At 47.2% G+C, this 26,135-nt stretch overlaps 1 protein-coding gene across 2 annotated transcripts in view; it reads left to right on the top strand.

The window, feature by feature from the left end:
* The window catches only part of tmeff1a (transmembrane protein with EGF-like and two follistatin-like domains 1a), a 53,672-nt gene that overhangs the window by 21,618 nt on the left and 5,919 nt on the right, over nt 1-26,135 (top strand). For both annotated transcript variants that reach the window (XM_041055816.1, XM_041055815.1), the window contains exons 3-7: nt 7,902-8,011; nt 12,021-12,150; nt 17,556-17,585; nt 20,315-20,411; nt 20,736-20,884. In XM_041055816.1, coding sequence (XP_040911750.1) covers nt 7,902-8,011; nt 12,021-12,150; nt 17,556-17,585; nt 20,315-20,411; nt 20,736-20,884 — 516 coding nt within the window. The remainder of the gene's footprint in view (nt 1-7,901; nt 8,012-12,020; nt 12,151-17,555; nt 17,586-20,314; nt 20,412-20,735; nt 20,885-26,135) is intronic.

Below are 26,135 nucleotides of genomic sequence, written 5' to 3'. Positions count from 1 at the left end.
AGTGACTGAAGCAGGAAGTGGAGAAGCTTACATGATGCATGAAGCTCTGAGGTGACAGGAAGCTCGGCTCTGTCCTCTGTCCTCTGTCCTCAGCAAACAGACTGCAGGTGAACTGTAAGATGAATAAAGTACATTTCATGTAGTTTTATTTCGTGCACGCTCTGAGCAGGATAATGAGTCGGTGCGACGGGCTCGTTTCACGCCTCAGTCTGAAAAGTCTGTCGCGTCTCTGCAGCTGCTTCACACAGCGACAGGTGACAGTGCAGAGACAGCGAGGACACAGAGGAGAACCTGGAGGACGGGTTCAGGAGACGTTCCCGCCCTGAGCCTCGGTTAAGATGTAGAAATAATGACCAGGCAAATCGGGCTGATGTGTCGGCTCTGTGGCTGAGAGGCAGCGACAGTTATTCCTCAGGTTTCTGGAGGTGTGTCTGAGACCTGAGGCACAGACAACAACAACAGCAGCAGGTCAGTTACTGTGGTTCGGCTGCTCACCGACATGGCCGCAGCTGTGACCAGAGCCCAAGCGATCAATCGATTAGGTGATTGACAGAAAAAGAACTGGCAGCTGTTTTGATAATCGATCAGTTGTTTTAGTCATATTTCAAACAAAAAAATGTTGACGTTTTTGACACGTTTTTTTATTGACATGTCGTTTTGACATTTCGTGTTCAGTCTCATCAGGATGAGGAAGATGGGACACGCGTCTCAAACTTTCACTCAATGATTCGACTTTGATTCGAGATAGTGGAGGGTACAAATTATTCATTTTTGGGAAATGATTCGTGCCCGTGTCAGAGGATGTACCCTGATAAACTCTGTCTCTGTCTCTGTCCCCCAGAACGTTCTCTGGGACTCTCTTTTTTTTTTCCTTCAACAGAAAGTCGCACTAAAAATTCCAGGTTTCCGGGGTGTGTGGGAAATCTGTGACACTTTTATCAAAGCCGTAAACACAGAAGAAGAAGACACGAGACTTAATTGTCTTGTTAGTAACAAACCAAACCGTCATCAGGCCCGAGTGACCCGCCCGCTGTTAGAGGGGCTTCCCTGGAAGTCAGTCACTTCCTGCGGTGCCTCAGCGTCCGACTCCAGAATGAACCTGGAAGGCGTCTTTGTGTCCCTCTGATCTGTTCAACATGAATAAAACATCAAAGCTGTTATCTTGGCGCTGCACTCTCTGCTTCCCAGGTGAAGAGTAGTCTGCAGGAACAGCTGATGAAGCCAAACAAGCCTCTGGGCGACTCCATCTGCCTTCCAGGAAAAAAAATGCAAAACTGGACAAATGAGTCGCAGTTACAGAGGAGGAGGGGGAGGGGGAGGAGGGGGAGGAGGAGGAGGGGAGGAGGAGGAGGAGGAGGAGGAGGAGGAGGGGAGGAGGGGGAGGAGGAGGAAGGCAGGGTGGTAATTAGACAGCAGGTCCTTCTGCAGCATCTGCTCAGTGTCACTGTCAGGTTTGAAGGTTCAGTTCTTAATTTAAACTGCTGCAGTTTGGCCTCTGATTTCACACATAAAATGTTTATTGAAGAGGAGAAAGGTTGTTGCATGATGTTTAATACCCACTTTAGACTTTATTTAATTATGGCCCAGGGAGGGAGGAAACCATCGCAGCCTGATTGTGATACTGATACGCTGAAAACAAACAAAACAAACAAACAAACATCTTGCTTTTATATTTATTTATTTACAACTCTACACTCTCTCCCTGCTGAAGATCAAGCCGAGTTTCTTCCTTTTCATTCCTCCATCACACCTGTTTCACATTCAGGTGTGCATGTTTGTTTTTTTTAACAGACAGCAGTTCTCATCAGCAGCGTCTTGGTGCTGGTCCATCCGGTGTGTCTCCTCCTGGATTCTGTACGTCCACGTTTGCCTGCTTGTGGCTTTCTTTTCCTTTGTAAACACAGTCTGTCCAGGAGCCGTCTGTCCTGTGCCTTAAACACAACAGTAAGGCTGCTGAGGATAATGCAGGTATTTTATATGTGCTGTACATCATAAATATGGATGATGACAGAAAAGCAGAACCACAGAAGGATTTAAAAATTAAAAATTAAAACTCCTTCAGGGCCTCGTTCAAAGTTTTCTCTTCTTAGATCCCTGAAGATTCATCTCAGATTCTTAAAGTAAAAGAATCTCAACAGTTTTCTGAAAGTAAAGTATACGTTTGCACTGAACTGCAGTTTTTCCTTCATAGAAAGTTTGTACCCGGTGACCGCTGACAGGAGCTGACATCCAAAGACAAACTCAAACCTCAACTGAATATAAAAATGCAGAATATTCATGCTAAAGGACGTCAGTGTCGCTTTGTTGCCCATCGCAACAAGGTGGAGGCAGAGGAGGAGGAGGAGGAGGAGGAGGAGGATGGGTGGAGGCGTTCAGGGTTTCATGTTTTATTCAAACAGCTGAGGAGAACAGAGAAAAGCTCTTCACACAGGAACTCATCCAGCTGCTGTGGTCAGGAGGTTTAAAACACATCCAGGAACAACAGGAGCTGAGCAGCGACCAGCGTTTAGTCTTTATAAGACTGAACAGACCTCACATCCATCATCACGTTTCACACTCTGCTGCTGCTGCCGCCGCGTCTGTGGGATATTTACAGTCTCTGTTTTTATCCCTGAAAACACTGGAAATTCAGAGATGAGCAGCGTTTACCACAGCGACGGGCGGGAGCGGCACGTTACGGCTGCCCTCTGACAGAACTCAGCCTGAGCTGTTTTCAGACGCCGCTGCAGCTCAAACGTTTGGTTTTCATCAGGGAGCAAAACAGAGACAATAACATCTGGGGCGCGGTGGAGCCTTCAGTCCAGAGTCTGGGATTATTTTCTCTGTTTTATACCAAGATGAGATGAATGTTTTCAGCTCTTCAAACAAAAGATGTTCCAAAGACACTTCAGCTGTTTAAGAGATGCAGTGATTTTTCTTACTTAGAAAAGCTGATGAGGTTGTTTTTATGCTTGTGTTTTAAAGTTTGTGGAGAAAAGTTTAAAGAATAGGTTTCTGTTTGCTTTAGTGTCTCTGTCTGTGGGCCTGAGCTGGACCGTTCACCCTCACATCCCCCAGGCCCAGAGAGGTTCAGGTCTCTAAGACACATTTAGCCTGTGAAACAGCAGAAAGACGTCCAAATGATGCTGTTTATTGTCCCGGACTCGATCATAATCACTCGACTCCTGCAGGTTAAACTGGACGAACCAAACATGCCGACTGTCTCTGACAGACTCTCTGTAAACAGACTGAAAATAGATGCTAGCCTGGCACCGTTACAGCTACAAGCAGCTCCTAATGCAGCCCTCTGTGTGGTGGTTCTGTCTGGTTGTTTGTGGTGGACCCTCTGTGTGGTTAGCGTGTCGGTGTGTGCGCTGGGGTGTGCGTCAGCTCTCCCCCTGCAGGCTGTGAATGTTCAGCAGGTGTGAACGGGCCCGTGTGCTGTCAGGTGGAGTCAGACTCTGTTGTTCAGATGGAGTAATTAGGCGGCGCAGCAGGAAGCTCAGCAGCTACTTTACCACTGAGAAACAGGCGTTACATTAAGACAAAAGGAAAATGTTCTCATTGTGTTTAATTAGGTCTCAGCAGCAGCTTCTGTTTCACCATCTTCCCCCTCACACTCGTTTTAAAGAAGCAGTCCAACATGGCGTCTTTGAATGTTCCTCATAACTTCAGTAAATCGCTGGAACAAGGAGAAACTCTCTCACGATCACAAACTGGTGTTTCTGTTCTTCACTCAGTCCACAACGCCTCCTAATGATGCAGAAAACTGGAACATTTGTGTCTTTGAGTGTGATGGGGATTGGAAGTCCCATCATGCATCAGTGGTGTTGGTATTTTACATGAATGTCACGCCTCCTCCCTCTCCTGTTTCACGTCCCCGCTGAGGATGAATTCCCTGCTTTGAGAGAAGCGAATCAATACGGCACAGCAGTCCTGGAGAAGGTTTCACTGCTCTATGAAATGAAAACCTCACTCTGGAGATATCTGTGTGTGTGTGTGTGTGTGTGTGTGTGTGTGTGTGTGTGTGTGTGTGTGTTTTTTCAAAACAGAAAATAGAGACAACACTTTTAGGTCGATGTCTGAGAGAATGGTCCTCGAGTACGAGTCTGAGTGAATGCATGAATGAATGAGGGAGTGAATGAATGAGTACATTTTCCCGCTGATGAGTCTTTGTGTTGACTCCAGGTTTCACAGACTGAAAAAACCCGACTTTGTTTCGTTTGCTAGCTAACGGCTGCTAATCCCTGATCCCTGGTGAAACTCCACACTCGCTGTTTCTAGAATAATAACGAATGATTAGCATTTGTTCTAGAAAATATGATGTTTCAGTGTTTTACTTTTCTTACATTTTACAGGGAAAAAAATCACCCTGAAGCGTGTGTGCAGTCGTCTGTCTGAAGCCCTGCTGATAACCAGCTGATAACCAGCTGATAACTAGCTGATAACCAGCTGATAACTAGCCGATAACCAGCTGATAACCAGCTGATAACTAACTGATAACCAGCTGATAACTAGCTGATAACCAGCTGATAACCAGCTGATAACAGCTGATAACCAGCTGATAACCAGCTGATAACCAGCTGATAACTAACTGATAACCAGCTGATAACCAGCTGATAACTAGCTGATAACTAGCTGATAACCAGCTGATAACCAGCTGATAACTAGCTGATAACCAGCTGATAACCAGCTGACAACCAGCTGATAACCAGCTGATAACCAGCCATTCAGCCTGTGTCTGTGTGCACTTGTCTCACAGTTGTGTATCTGGTGCAGAGACTCTCTGGCTGATGATGAATAATCAGCGGGAGTTGGTGCCTGAGCTCACGCTGTGCCTCAGAGCTGTGACAGATCTTGTGTTGCTGTTGTTGATCCGTGAATGTGTAACGTTGAGCTGATCTGGCCACAAACACCGTTCAGAGCATGTATTGATCTCCTGTAATGCTTCTGACTTGCGCGTCTCTCTGAATTAAAGCAGCAGATAAACAGCAGGTGGATCATGAACTCGGCGTGTGGCGGTGCCGGTCTGCGTCTGCGCCGCAGTGGTGGAAGGGTTACAGGATGTGGAGAGTGTTGAAGGCCTCAGAGCAGCAGACAGAAGATGAGGTATCGACGTCCGTCTCCAGGAGTCAGAGCTGCAGTGGAGGGAGGGGTGGGGAGGTGGGGGAGTTAGATAACGAGCCGGGGTTGGGGTTGGGGGGGGGGGGTGCGGGGTGAGTGGCGGGTAGGTGGCCATGACGACCGGGCCGGGCTCGGGGGATCTGGGAGGTGGATGTGCCTCCGGGCGGCGGCGGCTGCCACGCTCCGTCAGCTTCTTTAGTTCTGCTCCGAACCAAAAGAGGGAATTATGTGCATCTCAAATCCCTGTTTCTGTTGTAAAATGTATGAGGGTGAGGGACCTGAACACAACAAGGCCGGGGTCGACTACACACACACACACACACACACACACACACGAAAATATATCAGCAGCCGCCAGTGTCTCATTCCTCAGATAACACAGTGTTCACACACACACACACACACACACACACACACACACACACACACACACACTTCAGACTGGAAACACTCTGCAGCTCGTTTCCTTTGGTCCGAATGATGGATGTGGCTGCTGGTTGGACTTAATTAGCCATGAACGGCCTGTGAGGTGGTGGTGGTGGTAGGGGGGGGGGGGGGGGTTGTCGCTCCGTAGACCTCCACAGGGCCGGAGAACAGGTTTCTGAACATGCAGGTGTTTCCAGGTCAGACGATGCTGTGGTAGAGGTTAGACTTGGACAGCGTAGTATCTGTGCAGGGTTTGTTTCTGAGCGCTGACAGTTACAGCTGCATTAACACCAGCTCCCCCCACATCTGTTAGACTGATGCCTGTTTGTGTTTCAGACATAATTCATTGATTAGGTTGTGTTTAGTGGGATATTATATAAATATTATAAATACACATCTACAGCTGGAAGAATTTGGATTTTGGTGGGAGCCTTATGTTTAAGGTGTGAGCTGTTCACTTACCACGGCTGTACATGTTCCAGGACAGGTGAAGGATGAACTTCTCAACTAAGATGGACGAAAAGAGAATAATGAAGAGATTAAAGAGCTGCAGTTCTATGAGACTGACCAGTGCTAATGAAGGCAAAGCTCCAGAACAAGCTAGTAAAGGCCCCTTTATACAAGGTGGCAGTCGCCAGAGAAACGTGAAATAATGGAAGTTCCTGGTTTGTGAGGTACACACATTTTTGAAGCTCTGCTAATGTTGGAAAAGCTTCTGGATTTTCCGGCTCATTCCCTGAAGGCCTTTCTTGGAAACTTTCTTGGAATTAACAGCTAAGTACCAGCTAATGTAAAGGAAAGGCTCCAGGAAATTAGCTGGAAAATACGAGACCCGTAAAATAAAACCTGATGTTTTATCACTGCTCGTCTTTTATTAGCAAAGACAGATGTGGAAACCTTCAGGTAGCTGGGTTCTCATTTTTTTGCAGACACTTTAAACTTTAAATTCTGTAACAGCTAATGTCAAACCCGCGGCTGCTGCCTGGTTAAGCTCCTGTCTATAGAAGCAGCTCTGCATCAATGATTTCAGCTGATCAATGATTCTGATTCAGGATCATGGAGCTGGTCAGGAGACAGTCGTCGTGTCTCATGTCTCCTGCAGCTCAGCTCATGTTCAGGGTGAAACATCAGGCTGCTGAGATTCACTCATTTATAACTTCACTTACCTGAAATTATGAAAGGATAAATCCACCGACTCAGAGTGTCTGATCAGGATTTGTCTAAATGCTTTTAAATCCCAGCTCCAGTGAAAATCAGTGTGAGGTTCAAAGGGTTAAACACTCTGAGAACAAAATCCATGTTTTTAACGGAGCAGCACTGAGACGGTGTTTTCCACGGTGCCGTTAATCTGAAGGTTAGTTTTGCCCGTTTGGTCCTCAGCAGCTGTCTGTCCTGGTCTCACTGTCTCTGAGCTGGAGGTTCAGATCTGTCCGTCCCCCCTTCAGCTGCTCGGCTTCAGGGTTTTTGCGGCTGGTTGTTACTGTGGCCGGCGGTGGCCATTTTTAGGAGTAGGGAGGTCCACTAACAGTAATTACAGGCCATTACAGAGCTCTTCAAAGTCCACTCATCTGTGGTGTGTGGTACTCACACACACACACACACACACACACACACACACACACACACACACACACACACACACACACACACACACACACACACACACAGAGGCAGTGGCTTTTATCTCAAAGAAAATGTGGATAATTTAAGTTGCCTGAACATTTCTGAGCCGTGGAGGCCTGTTATTATCAGACAAGACATGAGTCCCTTCACAAGCTGCCAGCTGTGTGTGTGTGTGTGTGTGTGTGTGTGTGTGTGTGTCTGTGTGTGTGTGTGTGTGTGTGTGTGTGTGTGTGTGTGTGTGTGTGTGTGTGTGTGTGTGTGTGTCTGTGTGTGTCTGTGTGTGTCTGTGTGTGTGTGTGTGTGTGTGTGTGTGTGTTTTGGATCTTGTGGAGTGAGGACACTTCTTCCCTCTGAGGACTGTCTCTTCTCCTCTGCTCTGTGAGTCTACCTGTTATTTCCCCGGTGGAGACGCAGCAGACGCACTCACCTGTAGTTCAGGTGTCTGCTGCGACACGAAGCCTTATTGCTCTGTCTGACACAGTCATCTCCTCTGTCCTGCGTTGCTGGGAAATGTGTCCCTATTTTTCCCGGCAGTTCTGCTCTCTGTCTGTTTTTATTGTTCATAAACTCATAAAAGCGTCTGGGCTTTCTTCACAGCGAGCGTGTGATCAGAGCGGGGACAGCAGAATTTACCGCTGATATTTGTGCAGGTGCTGTAGGTCTGATCCACCTTATCGATCTGCCCGCCCGCCCTCCGTCTGTCTGTCGTTTTATTTCACCCTGTCCCTTTGTTTTTCTCCGTGTTGTAGATCTGTCAGAGAAGAAGAGCGACCTGAGGGTTTGTGATGACTCCACCTGTCGATTCGGAGGCGTCTGCAGAGACGACGGCGCTCAGCTCAAATGTGTCTGCCAGTTCCAGGTAGATGAGATTATTTTTTCCTTCTTCACTGATGATGATTCTGTTTGTTTCTCACTGTCGTCACATCCTGTGAACAGAGCCAATCAGACAGCCCCTCCTCTGTCTGTGGCTCTCAGCTCTGAGCTCATGGGTTCACACTGACAACATGAAACATGAGAAACTTTCATGTTGTCATCTAAAATAATGAGTTGGGTTTTGGAGTCACCCTAAAACACCTCGGTCCTGATCCGGCTAAAAAACTGCACTTTTTCAGGTTTGGGTTTAAAGACTTGTTGTTATGGCAACAGCTCCTGATGACCTTTGAACCCGCTCTGAAGAACCAAAAAAATCCCAGACTTGTGTCCTCGACCTTAGAGTGTGGACGGCTCCGTTATCCACAGGTGCAGACCTTCAGTCGCCGGCCGTGCTGAATCGGTTTGGCCAGTTCAGGTCTCACCTCCTCACACAGCTGCGGCACCACGAGGAAACACGAGCCGCCTGTTTGTTCCTCTCAACCAGGCAGCCTGTTGTGATTGTTGCATATTTGGCCGAACAACATGAGTAAAAGCAGCGGCGGCGTGAAGGGCAGCGTCCGCTCCCTCGCTGCAATAACACGACACACAGAGGCTGTTTAGAAGGGGTCGTCACGCTCTGTGATCTGGAAGCAAAACCTGCATTTATTACTCATGTCCACACAGACAGGACGGACCGGACCGAGCACCGAGCTGTTCAGCACGATCAGAAGTGTTTCACGGCTGTCCGAGTGAGACGGAGGAGTCTTCAGCCGGAAGGACAACCACAGGGACACGAGGACAGGCAGCAGAGCTGTCCTCAAACCACCCGTCAGGAGAAGAAGTCTGACCGTTTCATGTGACAGGACGTTTCCAGGAAGTTTCCAGTTCAGCAGTGAGGGGGAAGTTAAAGGAGACTTAAACAGCAGTCACTGTTGTGAGACATCCTGGTCAAAGGTCAAAGTCCTCATGCTTTTTAAAACCCGTGTTCAGATTTGTGAAAGAAAAAACGTGTTGTCCATTTAGACCACATCTGCAGCTGGAGCTCAAAAACGTCTGTGAACCAAGAGACCGAGACGATCAGCCGCACCCAGCAGGCAGGTTTTTTACCAGTGTTCAGAGCCAGTGGTGCAAATGATCCAGATGTTTGGAGAGAAAAGCTCCCACCGAGGTCAGAGGTCAGAGGGCGAGTTTGAATCTGTGGTGCAGGACGTGAGGAAACGGATGCTCTCAGTCTGTATTTTCTCATTGGGAATAATAACTTGTAATAATGGCAGTAATTCCACCATCGCAGTCTCAGCTGCAGGAGAGGAGGAGGCAGCTGAGAGCTGAAGGAGCCTCTGAATGCAGGAGTTCAGCCCGAGTCAGCAGTTTGCAGCAGATTCATCTTCCACTGAGCAAAAAAAAGAAAAGCTGAGACTTATTACACGTCTATAGTTTCTCTGCAGGTGTGTGTGTGTGTGTGTGTGTGTGTGTGTGAGTGTGTGTGTGTGAGTGAGTGTGTGTGAGTGAGTGTGTGTGCTGGAATGTAAACCACTCAGTGTGTACATCACACACACACACACACGCATCTTTTAATGTGAGTCTCATCTGATAAAAGTCTGCTCCTGCCCCTGATGGACTCCTTCCATCTGCTCCGCCCGCCCACCTGCAGGCGGGGCAACACAGTGAGAATATCAAACATCCCCCTCCAACTGGCGCTCATCACGCCTGCTCTGCAGTCACTCATTTAAAGGACTAATCTGTTAGATTTCCACCGAAATAAACCTTCTGTTCCAGCAGGGATCGGTCTATATCCTGAGCATTAAAACTTTTCCTCTAAACAGAAGACCACTTTCAGTCCACACAAACTTCTGATGACATCACTTTGTACTTCCTTCCTTTGTGCGACCTTTGTGCGACCTTTGTGCGACCTTTGTGTGACCTTTGTGTGACCTTTCCAGGAGGTGCAGCGGTTATTTTGGACGTTTTTGGTTCACAGGTCAGGGGAGGGGTGGAACGGTGGAGACATTTACTTTCTGCTCTTATACTCAGGTTTTTGGTTCGTATGATTTTTCATTGCAGAGAATGTTTAAACTGTATTAGTTACCAAAACTCAGCTGTTTTATCATCACAGCTCGTTCAAGGACAAAACTAATGGTCACAAGTACAAGGAGCTGAACTGAGACTGAAACCAAGCAGCGCAGCAGCAGGTCAATAATTAAACAGTCATCACTTGGTTAAGATTTCAAACAAAAATCCTCTTCCATCAGTTCAAGCACCAACCTGCCGTCACTGCAGGTTGGAGCTCACAGGTTTGTCAAAGTGCCGTGAAGCAACACAGTTCCAGCAGAGACCTGTACAGACCAGACCGACGCGTCTGTGTGAGACAGCAGCTGATCCTCGTCGCCTCTCGCTGAAAAAAAACCCTAATTAACGCCACGCTCCGCAGCGTCTGATGAGACTGTTTGTTCTTCTTCTCACTGAGTTTGCTGGGCCAGCAGGTGTGTGTGTGTGTGTGTGTGTGTGTAATAAAAAGTCTAATGAGAGATTCATCAGCATCAGAGCTTCATGAATCTGGGTATATCGCCGCCCGGGGACCAGATCAGAAATGGAAGGAGCCTCAGCATCAGCCAACCTTCGCCACGTGTAACCAAACGCAGTGAAGGCCGACGCTCACCTGACACAGTGTGTGGGAGAAGTGAACGTGTGCAGGAACCCTGGAGAACACACGGAACCACAAACATCTTATTACCATATTTTTTTTGCTTGAACAGAAAACAGTCATGTCTCTGTTAGACTGATCTATTTCTCACCAAACTGCTGATGAAGCAAACTAAGACACAGGACGATGCTTCATTTCTTCATATCTTAGAAAAACGTTCTCTGCTCTCAGCTGGAGTTTGGATGTGAAGGAGACGAACTGCCACAGCCGAGCACGAGCAGCTTTGAAGATAACAAGCGAAAAGACGTCCTGCTGCTCGTCTCCACTCTGATTCTGTCTCTGCTCGCTCTCAGAACTCGCTCTGAGCTCGTGAATCTGTCCGCGTGTGCTCTGGAATCTGGATTTCCTGATTGATCGCTGCTCAGTAGTTTGGTCGTTAATGAATTTCCATAAAGCAGCGGCTGCGGACGTCACGGTCACAGTGTGTAAACCTACACTGTGTGTTTGTGCAGCGTGTGCTGCAGAGACAGAGGTCACTGAGGTCACCTCTGCGGGGGACTCCTGCTAAATGATTGATGGCTGTGAGTTAATAGAATATGGATTGCTGAACGCTGATATGTGTCCTTGGCAGCTGCAGTTTGTATCTGACAGCAGAGTCAGAGTCGGGGTGGTTTGTCCTAACCTTCATGCAGAATGAATGAAACTCCTGGTCCTCCTCTGACTGCTGAACGTCTCACGTCATATTTAATTCTCACTGATTTAAAGACGTCACACGTTACGTAACCGACAGCTTGTTTTCATCTCAGCTTCATACGCTGGGTTAGAAAAACAGTTTCTCTGGACTGGACACTTTGTCCTCTCTCACCTCCCGACCTTCTCACTGGTTCCAGTCTGATTTATTTTATGCTGTGAGCGCTGAGGACAAAGATTTTTATTTTATTTTACTGATGAATGATTGTTGATCTTTGTCCCTTGTCATTAATTCCCTGATATTTGATACTTGTAGTTCAGACACTGGATCAAACATATGATTTAACAAAGAAAAGAAGAAGTTTCATTGTATGAAAACTTCACAGGAAGTGACCGACCTTTCACAGACTCTGCTCCAAAGTTCAAAAAAATTTCCAGAATTAAAGTCAGTAAAAACTGGAAAAAGAAAAAACGAAACAGGACTGAAACTCTGATCAGGCTCATTTATATGAGCACAGTCTGGCCAGTGCTGTGCTACAGTTGTGTAGTAAAACCAGTAGAAACCAGTAGAAACCAGCTGCTCTGGGCTGTGAATCGTCACCATCACGTCTGGATTTCGTCCCCTGTCCTGCCTGCAGCGGTCACACTGAAACTTAATTAACATTTGATTGTGTTTGATTTCCAGTGCCACAAAAACTACATCCCCGTGTGCGGCTCAAACGGAGACACCTACCAGAACGAGTGCTACAGGCGACAGGCGTCCTGCAAACAGCAGAGACTCATCTCCCGAGTGTCCGACGGTCCCTGCTCCGCCGGTGAGTCTGCCGGGGGGGTGGGGGTGGGGGTGGGTGGGGGTTCATCAGGAAAATGAATCTTCATTCATTGTTATCGAGCAGTGGGAGAGCGTGTGAGGACATCAGTCAGTGTTTAAAGGCCTCAGTCATTTAAAATGTTCTTAAAGTGTCGTCTGTCTCCTGCTGCCTCATAAAGAGACGTGACCTGTTCTGTAAATCACGTTTCTCTGGCTTCTTCCTCTTTCATCTGATAACTGAGGGGAAATTATGAAGGGAAACTCCTGAGATGGAGATAAACTGTCAGTTCACCCACATCACAAATTAAAACAACCTTTTTTTTTTTTTGCTTATGGTGGAAATTAGTTTTCCGTATGTGTCTCTGAAACGCCTGCTGCTGCGCCTTGAACGCCACACCTGACATCACACCCGTCCACAGCCCCTCAAGATGTCCGACATCCTGATCTCTGTGTTCAGGCGATTAGTCAGGGGTCACCCCTGATTAACTGGGGGGCGACCAGTTCAGCACCACAGACTCCATTCACCGCCAAACCTGGACAATCCAGTAATACCTGTCTGGTTTCCATGGTTACAGAGCCAACAATCCATCATCACTTTCCAGCGTTAAATAAAATATGGCTCATGTGTGGCCCAGGCCTAATTCACAGTCTCCATGGCAACATTATACTTACTGTTTTCACCCAAAGCCTGATGGGAAGTGTAGTGCCACAGCTGAAACCACATCCAGCTCAAACAGCAGCTTCTATGTGTCATGAAAATCCCAGGTGACTGTGTCAGGTGGCTGTAAGTAAAGCGAGTGAGATCCCGGTTGAATGACTTATTCTTTGGGCTCAGACTGATGGAAGTAATCATTTAAACTGTGCAGCTCCACTTTGACTGGCTCAGCTGATCGTTCTGTGCTGCGCCTCAGTAATGTTTTTAATTAGACTTTCAAAGTCGCCGTGCTGCTGCGTCGAAGTTCCCTGTCTTTGTATTTTTAACCGGACATCAAACGCTCCTCCTCGATTTTTCCTCTGATCTGTGGAACGTCATCAGTCAGATTGATTTCACAGAACGAGCCAGTTAATCAACCGCAGATCAATTTCAATTAGGAGCCGTGGATGAGGACTGAAATCCTGAAATCCTCCCAAAGCTCAGTGGTTGGACCACAGTGAAATAATAACTGTCCGTGCAGCGTGGGGACATTTGATAAACTCTGGGACCTGTCACTCAGAGTGGACGTCCTTTCCCTTTTCCCGTCAGGTCCCGTCAGGTCCCATCAGGTCCCGTCAGGTCCCGTCAGGTCCCTACACATAAACTCTCTGATGGGGAGTTAAATGTTATGCAAGCTGGATCATGATCAGATGACTGCACCTGATCGTCATGTGATCCTTTCCTGCGGCTGAGACCAGCCCCGGTTCATCCAGAAGTCCTGTCCCGTCCCAGTAACGCAGACCTGATCAAAACACATATTTACATCATCACAGATGGAAGAAAAATATTGTCTAAAAGATTTTTGCTTCGTTGAAATTAAGAAACCCAAACCAGGAAGAAGGAAGCCAGATCAGAAGCACAGGGGTGTTCACACACGCGTGGTTGTATGATATATGCCTAAAAGCACTCAGATATACTTTATGTGAAGGATATTGTCATGAGGCAGGTTTTATTTCCTGAAACCTGCTGGTTTAATGTTCCACAGTCTGATGATCACCAGCCATAAATCAAAGGAAGCGCTAACAGGTTAGCATTTCTCTCCTCCAACACGCAGCGGACCCTCTGGATTCAGGCGTCTCTGCAGGCCAGTCAGGGTTTATGTTCTCATCCCACTCTTGAGAAATGTGTTGGGGAAACTTATAGTAACACCACAGCGGTGGTGTTAGTGGTGGCGGTCAACTCCATCTGCAGGGGCAGTGGCCTGATTTCCCAGGAGGCACCGCCCGGCGCTCTGCTCTTATTACCCGTTACACCGGGGATCCAGCGCCGTGATGTGCCCTCCGCTTCCCTCGCCTCCCTCCTGTCCTTCTGCAATTTCCTCTCCCCGAGATTTATGCTTCCTGTAATTGGAGCGTTCAGCGGCTGTGAGCCGAGGCGACGGCACAAATACTCAGCTGAGTTTATTTCCCCGAGCAGGAGAGGAGCAGGAAATGCAGAGATGTGGCTGCTTTCAGAGAGCAGACTGTGAGGTAGGAAGGCTGAACGTCCTCGCTGGGATCTGATCACAGGTCAGCGGTGGCTTCAGCCTCAGAGCTGAGGGTCTGAACCTCCACACCACCCCCAGGCCAGAGTTATTACTCTTTTAAACCTGTGTTGTTATTAGTTTGTTGAACGAAGAGAGAGAGAGATGCCTGCAGCTGAGAGCAGTGAGTTTAAAGAAGACGTGACTTTATGAGTCTGTTCCTCTTTAACCTGGAGCTTCTCACAACCTGAACTCTGAATAACCTCGTGAGGCTTTGGTACAACGTTCCTCCTCAGCTTCCTGTGTTGAACAAACCTGGATGTTTTGGATCTGCACTTTGTGTGAACATGAGATAAAAGATTGTGGGCCAGCTGAGAATCCAGGGCAACGCTGGAGCTGGAACAAGACGCTCAATCCAGAGGAATTCTGTCCATGTGGGACGATTCAGCACCTCACAGTTTATGTTTGGTGCCAACATTCAGTGCCAGTGCAGGAAAAAGGGTGTCGCTCATGTAAAGTGGTGGAAGTAAGGGTGTGACGGGCAATGTCCAGTTTTTATTATCAGTGTTTCCTCGACCTCTGACAAACCAAAGGCCAGAAATCATTCAACAGCAACCTTCCTCTCTGTGAGCAGAGAGCCAGAGTGAAACCAGAACCAGGAGGAACCAGAACCTCCAGGTTCCTCCTGGTTCTTTTTGCAGTCCTGCAAAAAGTCGACCTTGCATTGGGATTGTTTTGTGAAATTTTTCACGTATTCCTCCTCTAATCATAAATCACCATGTCGATAGTTTTGGTGTTACAGTTTTTACAGAAAAAATGAACTTTAACTCTGAAGTGAAACCTATTTTCTGTTTGGAATTGGTGTGAAATGAACAGAGAATCATTCTGAAGCTGCAGATAAACTAAATTTCAGTGTCATTCACTTTTTTCACTTTCTCGTATTGTTTCTGAAAAACATTCTGTTAGCAGTGACCTCTGTGTTTGCTGCTGCTGAAACATCAGGGTCTATTTTGTGGTGATAAATGAAATTGAAACACCTGCCTCCGTTCATCACTGTCGAGATCAACGAAGAGCGGCAGAAAAAGCCAAAAGTAAAAAAGTAAAGGTAAATTTGAGCTTTGAGTCACGATTCACTGTGTCAGGGCTCGTTTTTCTGCCCATTACGTTTCACATTACTGACACTGGGTGAAACTTTTTAAGGATATTTAGAGCTTTAGAAACAGCAGAGTGATTTCCACACTTGAAGAGCAGCAGAAGAAACAGGGAGCTGCAGTAAAAGCTCCAGGCTGCTTCATTAAACACAGGGTCGGCCATCTTTAATTTCCTCAGCAGGTTTTATTGGCTCTGTGCTGCAGCAGCGTCTGATTCTTCAGCTGCCACAGAGTTTGAATCCGCAGGAGGATTCGTCGGTTTGTCGTGCGTCCACTCAGACAGAGTTTGTAACGTCGTGCTCAAATCTTTTCTCAGATTTTCTCAGGGAGATATTTATTCATCGTTCGGAGTCGGTGTCGTTTCAGATCTACAGTTCAGCTCAGCTACAGCTGGATTCTATCAGCTGGATGAACCTGCAGTCTGTCTGAACAGGGCGGGACATTTTACAATCATCACAGACCGAATATTACATTTTTTTACAACATTCAAATTTCAGTAAAATAAATTGTTTGAATAAAAAGTGGCAGCTCGGCTACCTGCTCTCTCCTTCTTTCCCTCCTCTGGCACAGATATTATATTTATGCAAGTAACAAGTAAAACTTAGATTTTTTAGTTATTTGTCCACGTTTCTTCTGTCCTGTTCCCACCGACCTCTCTGGCCTCATGATGGGATTGGATAGACAACAGATCCAGTGTCTGTCGTTAGGCTCTGATTCAGATTAGAAGTTGGGAATGTGAGACATGAACTGCAGCCTCCTCCACATCAAACCGCCGTGCCACACGCTTCGCCTCATCAGGACCTTCCACCTGCTGATTCCACGCGGAGACTTTCAATCTTTTCACTTAAACATTCGACTTAAACGATTTTCTCATTAGTAGATGAACATTATCCACCCCCGGGAAGAGTTTTCTCTTTTTAAGAAGTTAGAGCAGAGTTCATCCTGCAGTTTGAAACCAAACTTAACGTTTAGTCAATATCCTCCTGACAGAATCATTAATATCTGCACTCACTCTCGGACCATTTCTGCCTCCTTTTCCATGAAACACAGGCTCATCATGACTTTGTAAAGAAGTGTTGCAGCTAAAGGTGAAATTTAATTGAACAAAGCAGGCGGTGTCCATTTCTTAATGCAGCAGCAGTGTGCCAGAAACTCCAAACACAGCTTCCATTTCTTAATTCAAGGTTGCTGCGCCAAGATTTATACTGTCAGCGTCCATTTCCTGATGGAGCTGCAGATCCGAGCCAACGAGGCTCCGAGACGGCGCCGAGGCTCCGGGACGCTTTGGACCTGATGCAGTGCACGAACATGTGTTTCTTCATTTTCAGTTTGTGTTTATCAGTTGTCCGTGTCATGTGACTCCAGTCTGATGGATGATCATGACTGATCTGATGCATTTGATCCAGTCAGTTTGATTGTGTCGTTTATTTTTCGCCGGGGACTGATGATAGTATCTGCTCTGTTCTGGAAGATGTGAACTCGAAAGGAACTATTTCTTGTCGATCGTCAGCTTTGGTGCAATCACACCAGGCGGATGAACACACTGTCTCTGTTGTGTTAACGTTTTCTCATGTGTAACTGGACACGTGCATGTGTGCAGCATTAAACATTAAATGTTTGGAGTAAACAACTGAAAGATGCTGCTTTTTCTATAGCTAACAGAGTAGGATCCATGTGCTGCTGCTGCTGCTGAATCATCAAAGCTATAAAACTCAAAGGAAAAGAAAATAATCTCAAACATTCAGGCTTCAAACGTCTGTGCCGATGTCTCAGGTCCTGTAGCTGTCTGTCCTCAGAACCGGCAGCTGTCAGTGCTTCGTCTGTTCCTAACTCCCCACCTCCACAGGTTGGCAGTGAGTCCGCTGCTGCTGTGTCCACCAGAGGACACTGAGATTCAGCCCCGATAAAATAAGACAGCACTGGATTAACAGGAGAGAAAGTGTTTAAAAAGGTGTGAGAGCAGCGAGAGAGCACAGAGAAGAAGCAAACCTACAGATGCTGTGGGCAGAAGAAGAATGTGTGTAATCATTGCTGTGATAAGTGTTTAATAATAGTCCATCAACACAGAACTGACAGTTGTTGTGTCTCTTGTGTCTTCACAGATCCTGGCTCTGGTTCAGGAGACGGAGACGGTGAGTGTGTGTGTTTTTTTTTCCTTTGGTCTATTAAAAGATTTCACTTCCAGCTTCACGTCTGTGAGTGAAAGTCAAACACGCCTCAGTTACAGCTGAATCTTTATCTGCCCTCTGCAAACAGTGGGTGCTCTGATACGAGCAGACGAATCACAGCTGAGGTCACAACGTGTCTGTACGAAGCCTGAACGCGGCGTTGGAGCAGCTTTTATTCTTCCTCGGCGTCTCCTCTTTGCATCTCCCGCCCCCCTCGCTGAATATTAACCTCTCTAATAAAAGCCGTGTGGAGGCTCTCAGTCTCTGCGTTGGCTCCTCTGTGACGAGCGCAGTGATATTTCCTGTCTCGGGGGAGTCGAGCTGAAAGCCTCACTGTTGCCAGATTTGGCAACAGAGACATTTTGCGACCATCTGTGAGCGCGGGCCGCAGCGTTGGTTGTTTAATATGGCTGCTGGGGGGGTTTTAATTGGAGGCGGCCTCCGGAGGGACGGTATCTCCACCATCTGCATGTGGGTGGAGTCGACGATCCGGTGATTCCTGACTCCAGCTCTCTGCTCTGTGTTTGTCTTTTACTCTCCAAACACAAACACACACCTGCCAACTAACAAACATCTACCTGTGAAAGTGTCTCCTGGGACCAGCGGGGTCACGTGACACATTTAGGAACGTTTTCTAACAGGTGTTGAAGGTGAAACGTTCCACTGTGTGTCTGTAATGCTATGAAATAAGTGGCATCAGGTGGTAATGACCACACACAGGTACAGAAAGCCTGGATGTTACAGGTGAGGCTCAGCTTTGACAGGTGAAATGTCCCAGTGTTGCTGCACTGTCTGAATGTAGTGCTTGCCGGCCTCGGCCCTCAGCTGAGCTCGGTTTATCCTGTTTATATAAAGCACTGACTCCTCAGCATCTTTTTCCTTTAAACAAAAACAGATTGGAAGAGATGTTTATGTTTGTTTATGTTTATGTTTATGTTTGTTTATGTTTATGTTTGTTTATGTTTGTTTACCTTTATGCTACATGATTCACCACAGACGAGGCCTGAACGTGTTCTCGTGATTGGTTTCAGCTGCTCTCAGCTTCCATCCTGATCTGATCCTTTAACCTTTTCAGATGACATCTAATTATCCTTCTCCTTCCTCCGTAATCTCACGTGAGGACGTGACAGTTTGTCCCTCAGAGGCTGACAGAATACACTGTGGTGAAACAGAGCAGCTGTGATGAAGGTGGAGATGCTTTAAACCTGAGCTCAGCTCAGTCTGTGAGAAGCATCCTGCCGTCAGCACAGTCCTGCAGAAACAAAGAGCCTCTCTGCTGCAGATCCTCGACCATCGATCCGCAGCCTCCGAGCCCCGACCGAGCTCTCCATGTTCAATACATGTGCACACAACAGGCCGATCTGTCAGCCAGCAGGCGTGCACACACTCACACACACTCTAACACACACACACACACACACTCACAAACACACACACGCACACTCACACACACACACACACACACACACGCACACACACACACACACACACACTCACACACACACACTCACACACACACACATCACAGAGTCCTTCCTCTCCAGTCATTTAAATCATGTTGTTGCTCTTAAAGTTCTGTTTTTCTGACAATAAGTGAGAAGAAGGTGTGGACACATTAATGTGAACAGGTACCAAAGGGCAGTTTGAGGTTCTGGTTCTGACATTCACCTGGAGGCTGAGGTCCCTGCTTGTTGTCAGACTGAGGGAGGTGTGTCTGCTGGTGGGTAGAGATTGGGTTCGCCTGATGTTCGTCTACGATCCCACCCTGCTGCCTGATTCATTTCACTTTTTTAGGAAAACAAACTTCAGATTTTAAGGTTGAATAGAAATCTTAATGACTCCAGGTGTGGATTTCTGTCATTCCGTTTCCTGTCATTCTCTGTGGATTAATTCCAATCCCCTTGATGGTGCTGAGCGTTTCCTCTATTACATGACAAAATTACACTTGATGAATCATGAAAATGGCTCCCTTGATGAAAGGCAGCCATGAATAATTCCTGCGGCTCTTTGATATTTGATGTTCTGGTTGTTACCGTCTCGCCTGCTCTGAACTCGCTCTCTGCTGGAAAATGGATGCCGCCATGCGAGATGGCATTAAACGCTTCCCCTGTAATGATAATAATAATAATATCATAAGATGACAACGTGTGGCTCTGTTTCCATTTGGCCGATAAGCTCCAGGAGTCTGCTCACACACTCAGCTGTGTCTGATAGGAAAGTGTGTGAGCCGTGTCGTGTGTTGATGGTAGAAATGGTGTCATCAGTGTTAACGGCACGGCGGCGCTCACCGGAACGGACGCTGATGTGAGCCGGAGGTTGTTCTGGAAACCAAATCAAGTCGCTGTTCTGGAGAGAAGTGCAAAAATAATAATGACAAAAAAACAAAAGAAAACAAAAAACTGATTATGTTGTTCAGGGATGGCAAATGTAAAAATACAAAGCTCCACAGCTGGTAAAGCAGAACAGTGCAGCCAGGACAGTGGAGTTAAATCTGTTTCTGTTTCCTGCTGCTGTTTATCGATGTAAAGTTTCCTTTAAAAACGTTTTAAACAGGAAAAACAACCAGCCCCAGCCTGTCCAAAGAAACAAACACGTCCCCTGTGATTCAGTCTGAAACTGTTGGTCTGAGCTGGAAACACTGAACGACACGTCTGCTGATCCGTTCTCTCTCTGCGTTGGTTTATCTCTGACAGACGATGAAGGCTCGGGCTCTGACGTTGGGAAGAAGTTCACCAAGTGCAGCACATGTAAATACGGAGCGGAGTGTGACGAAGACTCAGAGGACGTGTGGTGAGTGTTTGACCAACAACAGACCAACACACACACACACACACACACACACACACGCTGTGAGAATGAATCTGTGGATTAATCTGGAAATATGAACCTGCTCTGAACTGGATCTTCTACACGTCTGAGAAAAGCCCTCCGAAGTATTAAAAAGTTTTAATCTGCAGACTCCCACACTGTGGGAAACTAATGAGCTGCGTCTTCATTTCGAACAGTGTGATGATGATTTAGTGCTGATGTGACAGAAGCATGTTCAGGCTCCAGACTGAAGAACATTCATTTTGTCTGTCAGAAACGGTGCTGACTCATGGCTCCTCTCCTCAGGTGCATATGTAACATCGACTGCAGCGGCCACAATGAAAACCCAGTGTGCGCCACTGACGGAAACTCCTACAACAACCCCTGTCTGGTCCGAGAGGCGTCGTGCATGAAGCAGGAGCAGATCGACGTCAAACACCTGGGCAGGTGCCCCGGTAAGACCGAGCTTAATGAGACACATTGTCTCACCTGGAGGGGGCAGGGGCAGATTTACGGCGCCACTCTGGAGGACGGTGATGAGAGCAGGTTAAAGCTGCTCGGGGCAAACGTATCATCCTAACTCACAGAGTGGCTCTGTAATAGATAACATGTATATATGCACGAAGCCTTCGATGGCGACGACTCCGACTTCCCCCTGAGAGAGTTTTCAGAAAGCGGAGCGTGTTGTATCTGTCAGCGTGTGGAGCTGTAGCAGAGTCAGGACGCTGCTGATTCACTGCTCTGTCAGCTTCCTCCTGCTAAAAGATTTCTCATGTCAGGTAGATCCAGGTGCGGCTGCGTGTCTGGTGCACAGAGCGTGTGTGTAGATGATATGAATATTTCCTAAATCTGTCAGACAGCAGACACATGGGACACGTTTTTAAACACAACTGTGTCAGTGTGGTGTTTAATAACAAAACATATTCATCAGCTGCTCAGGAAAATGAAAACAGACTGACCTCACATCTGTTCATCAGTCTAAAGCTGCACTTTAAATAAGCCTGAATGTGCACTACCCGGTCAAAAGTATGTGGACAACACTGGCCACATAATTGATATTTCTTTTGGTCACGAAAAAAAAAAATCAAGCATTTGTAAAAGGTTGCAGCGGGACAGTGTGTGTGTTACTGTGTGTGTGTGTGTGTGTGTTACTGACTCAGAGTAAACCACACTGTGTGTGCTGATGGTGATGAAGTGTAACAGTGTGGATCACGGTCACAGCAGTGGAGCTCTGCAGTAGAATCAGTTCAGTGTTGGTTTGACTGGTTGATTTACTCACAAGAAAAATACTAAATATCAGCAAGTGTTAGTGTCCAGCCTGTCTCCATCATGGCTGTGTGTCTCCATCATGGCTGTGTGTCTCCATCACGGCGCTGTGTCTCCATCATGGCTGTGTGTCTCCATCACGGCGCTGTGTCTCCATCATGGCTGTGTGTCTCCATCACGGCGCTGTGTCTCCATCATGGCTGTGTGTCTCCATCATGGCTGTGTGTCTCCATCACGGCGCTGTGTCTCCATCATGGCGCTGTGTCTCCATCATGGCGCTGTGTCTCCATCATGGCGCTGTGTCTCCATCACGGCGCTGTGTGTCTCCATCATGGCGCTGTGTCTCCATCACGGCGCTGTGTCTCCATCACGGCGCTGTGTCTCCATCACGGCTGTGTGTCTCCATCACGGCGCTGTGTCTCCATCACGGCGCTGTGTCTCCATCATGGCGCTGTGTCTCCATCATGGCGCTGTGTCTCCATCATGGCGCTGTGTCTCCATCATGGCTGTGTGTCTCCATCATGGCGCTGTGTCTCCATCATGGCGCTGTGTCTCCATCATGGCGCTGTGTCTCCATCACGGCGCTGTGTCTCCATCATGGCATGAGCGACTGGGCGGAGGATTTAAACACCCCATGCGGTTTCGTGGCGACCGGCCGGAAGCAAAGTGTGAGGCTCTGACACCAACATATTTAACCAGTTTAACCAGTGAGGAGTGAATTTAAGGATTGTCGTTAAAGAGACTGTTGGTGAGCACGGTGCAGCCTGTTCTGGTAGGAACAGGGATGTGTGTTACTAAGTGTGTTACTGTTGTTGTTCTGTGTCACTTAAAAGCTTCATTTCGGTTATTTTTGTTCCTGCATCGTCTCAGTTCTGGGTTTTCTTGTCCAACGTTTCCTGTTCTTTTTGTCACTTTTTGTCTTTTACGTCTTTGGTTGTTGGACGTTTCTGTCCTTACACAGCCTGTGTGTGTGAGGACAGGCTGTCTGTGTCTGTGTGTTTAACACTGACATGTTTGCACCACGGCTCAGTGAAACTGTGTGTGTGTTAACACAGTTTCTGTGAACAGTTTGGTTTCTGTGGATTTACTCGCTGATCTCGGTGTCGACCTCTGACCTCGACGGGGCTGCGTCTGAGCGCAGATATCAGCCTCCTCAGTTCGTGTGCAGACACATAAATCTACCTGCTGATGCCTCGATCTCTGCTTTATTGAATCCAAATTGGAAAATCCCATCGTCCAGGCCTGTTGAGCTTCAGAAAATGGCCGTCATAACCACCATAAAGCGTTTTATAGACCCTTAGAGACCCTCAGTGGTTCTTCAGCTCAGACTCAAACACTCAGAGTGAAACTGTTTCTGTGATTCAGTTTACAGCTTTTCCTTCGCCACACTTGGGAGGGAAATATTGTATTTTTGACTTATTTAAATGTTTTGATTTTCGGGCTGTAAACACGGATGAACACATGAATTGGATCTGCTCTGATCAGTAATATTCAGCCCCTCCTCGCAGGAATCCGGCTGATTGGGTCTGTACAGTGCGAACAGGAGCAGCTGGAGCCAAAGCAGGAGGACTTCCCATGCTGCAGCCTGTTAGCTAAAACACTCCTCCTCAATAACTCACCTGTTTGCTTCCCTGTTTTATCCTACCTTCATTCCCTCACTCCTTTTCTTCTTCAGTTGATCTGAAAGCAGCAAAATAAAGCACGACCATCCACCTTCGGATGAACAGCAGCAGCAGCTGCCACCAAACGTAATTTACAGGACGCAGGCTCATTAAACTCCGCAGGGCTCTGAGTCCGAGCGGCGAAGGACACAGGAAGCGGCGCATCACTAGAAGTTTACGGCTCGTGTACAGAAAACAAAACCTGTTGATGCCTCGGGCAACAAACAAACAGGTCAGCGTCAGCGTTCGGCCGATCTGATTGGTCAGAAACATCTGAACCTGAGCTGCGTGGTGAACGAACAGGGTTCAGGCCGCAGAGCACCGAAGTGATTCTGCAGCTGTTATAATGAAGAATGCTGCTTTAAACAGTTTAATCCAGCAGGTGTGTGTTTGTCACACCTGAGGAAACGTTGCTGGTGAGACCTGACAGCGTTTTCTGCCTCTGTCAGACTTTAAAAAGCGTTTTTCTCTCTAAATCCTTCAACCTTCTGCCTGAATCCCAGATATTAGTCCTGGCTGCTGCTGTTTAATTCTTCCACCTCCAGCATTATTTAAGTGCTGTAGACGGAGGTCATTACTCCACATTAACTTGCTGATGTAGTAAAATGCAGGATTGATGTTGTTTCACCCACGATGAACACTGCTGACTGCACAACTGTGACCGCTTCATCTCTGCCATAAATCAGCCTCATTATTGAAACCGTGTCAGACAAATTAATGTGTCTAATCACCAATGTTTTCAATTAACCCACAAACCAAGCATGCAGTTTGTTTCCATGGGAGCTGAGCTTTGATTCCACAAGACATTAATCCACATCCTGTTTTAATCTGACGCAGAGGAACGATTTGGACAAGACACCGACTGCAGCTTTCTTCTGTATGTAAACGTGTTCCTCTGTGACTCACACAAACCAGGTGTTCTGGCCAGGTGAGTGTGTGTCGATGTTTGGGAGCTCCATCCCTTCAGTGCGCTGTGCGACCTTCGCCGCGCGGTGACGCAGTCAGCTGGGACGCTCTCGATGGGGGATCCTGTAGAAGTTTAGCAGCAGTCTCTGTGAACTCTGAGCCTGTTTCAGCTTCAGAGCAGAAATCAGCTGCTCTAAATGTGCTGTATATAAACGTACCTAGCTGCTGCACTTCAGAGCTCTGGTTATTGTTGCAGTGAGTGATTGATAGAATGAATGTCTCCAGGCTTCAGGAATCACTTCCAGTGTCTCCAGGGTGTTTGGGGCGTTCCATACAAACCTGATTTGCAGTCACAGTTTGCCGTCTGATGTTTTTCAGCGTCTGTGCCAACACCCACAGCTCCTCCAGCCTCAGTACATCCTCCCAGTTTATTCTGAGATCTGATTTATGTTGATGGACTCACCTTGAATCACAGTGTGTCGTCTGAGTGGAGACTCTCTGCTCTCTCTCTCTCTGGGTGTTGGCAGGAGACGGTAACCCGGCAGGATTTATGGATTTCTTGTCGGTGGTTATGGCTGTAAGGTGGCCGGTGACCAAGTGTTTGATTGGATCGGGGAGGTGGTAGGTGGATGGGGGGGGCATGTGGGTGTCTAGCACCCTGAGGTGAGGAGCACCTGCCCTCTCTCCTGATCTGCTGTCTCCTCGAGGTGCCGGGAAAACACAAACACCACAAACCGGATTCACAGGGTTTGATTTCAGCGATCGAAGCAAATAAATTCAGTCGTTTTACTGTTTCCAAAGAAAAAACGGGAAAATTCAAAGCTGCTTCTTGGTCCTTTAACAGCTTGGAATCACAAATATTTATTTATTTTCCTTTAATTTCATATTTAACAGATTTAGAAGCTTTTTTAATAAATAATGAAATAAGAAAATCAGTAAAATAAAATTAGATGAATGAGTAGAAGACAGTGAGAGGGAATAGAACAATAAATAATGACCATTAGAGCTTAAATGATTAGTTGATTAATTGATCAGTTGATCAGATGTAAAATCATGCATCAGCCTCTCTGTGTGCAGATGTGTCCATATACTTTTGGCCTGATAGTGTTAGGTTTTGTCTGTTTACTCGTTTCTTACTTGAGCAGATTGTTTTCTGATCTGTGTTTTCTGTCTGTGTCTGTCTCACTGTGTCCTCTCTGTTCTCTGGCAACACAAAGCAGAGACGGAGGGAGGGAGGGGGAGAGGGGGGAGAGGAAGTGAGACAGAGGGAGAGGCAGGAAATAAAGGGGGTGAGGAGGTAGAGAGAGGGAGGAGGAGAAGGATGGATGATGATGGGGATGAGGTGGGAGAGGAAGAAATGGAGGTGGGAGGAGAGATGGAGGGGGAGGAGGGGGAGGAAGGGGAGGAAGGGAGGGCAGCAGAGAGAGACACAGAGAGAGTTTGTCAATATTTCCTAAAGAATGATGGAGCATTAAAAATGGATGAGTGTGTGTCTTTGTTTTGTGTATATCATGCTCTTAGTGTGTGTGTGTGTGCGTGCATGCGTGCGTGTGTGTGTGCGTGTGTGCGTGTGTGTGTGTGTGTCAGCAGCTCCTCCTCCAGCAGACAGCATGAACACATGAAGCCTGTCAACAGAAAAATAACCACCACACACCAAACCCTCTGTTTGTTTGTTTGTTCTGTCGTCACCCACCACCATGTGACACACACACACACACACACACACACACATGCACACACACACACACACACACGGACAGTGAGGCTCAGACTGACCCGTCACCACCTCCACTCTGACAAACAGAGCGAGAGTCAGACGGAGAGTAAACATCCTCCTGTCTGTCATGAGGAGTAAACAACACACACGCACACA

The sequence above is a fragment of the Toxotes jaculatrix genome, chromosome 14 (assembly GCF_017976425.1).
Source record: "Toxotes jaculatrix isolate fToxJac2 chromosome 14, fToxJac2.pri, whole genome shotgun sequence".
Lineage (NCBI taxonomy): Eukaryota > Metazoa > Chordata > Actinopteri > Toxotidae > Toxotes > Toxotes jaculatrix.
This window is presented reverse-complemented; position numbering and strand designations above follow the sequence as displayed.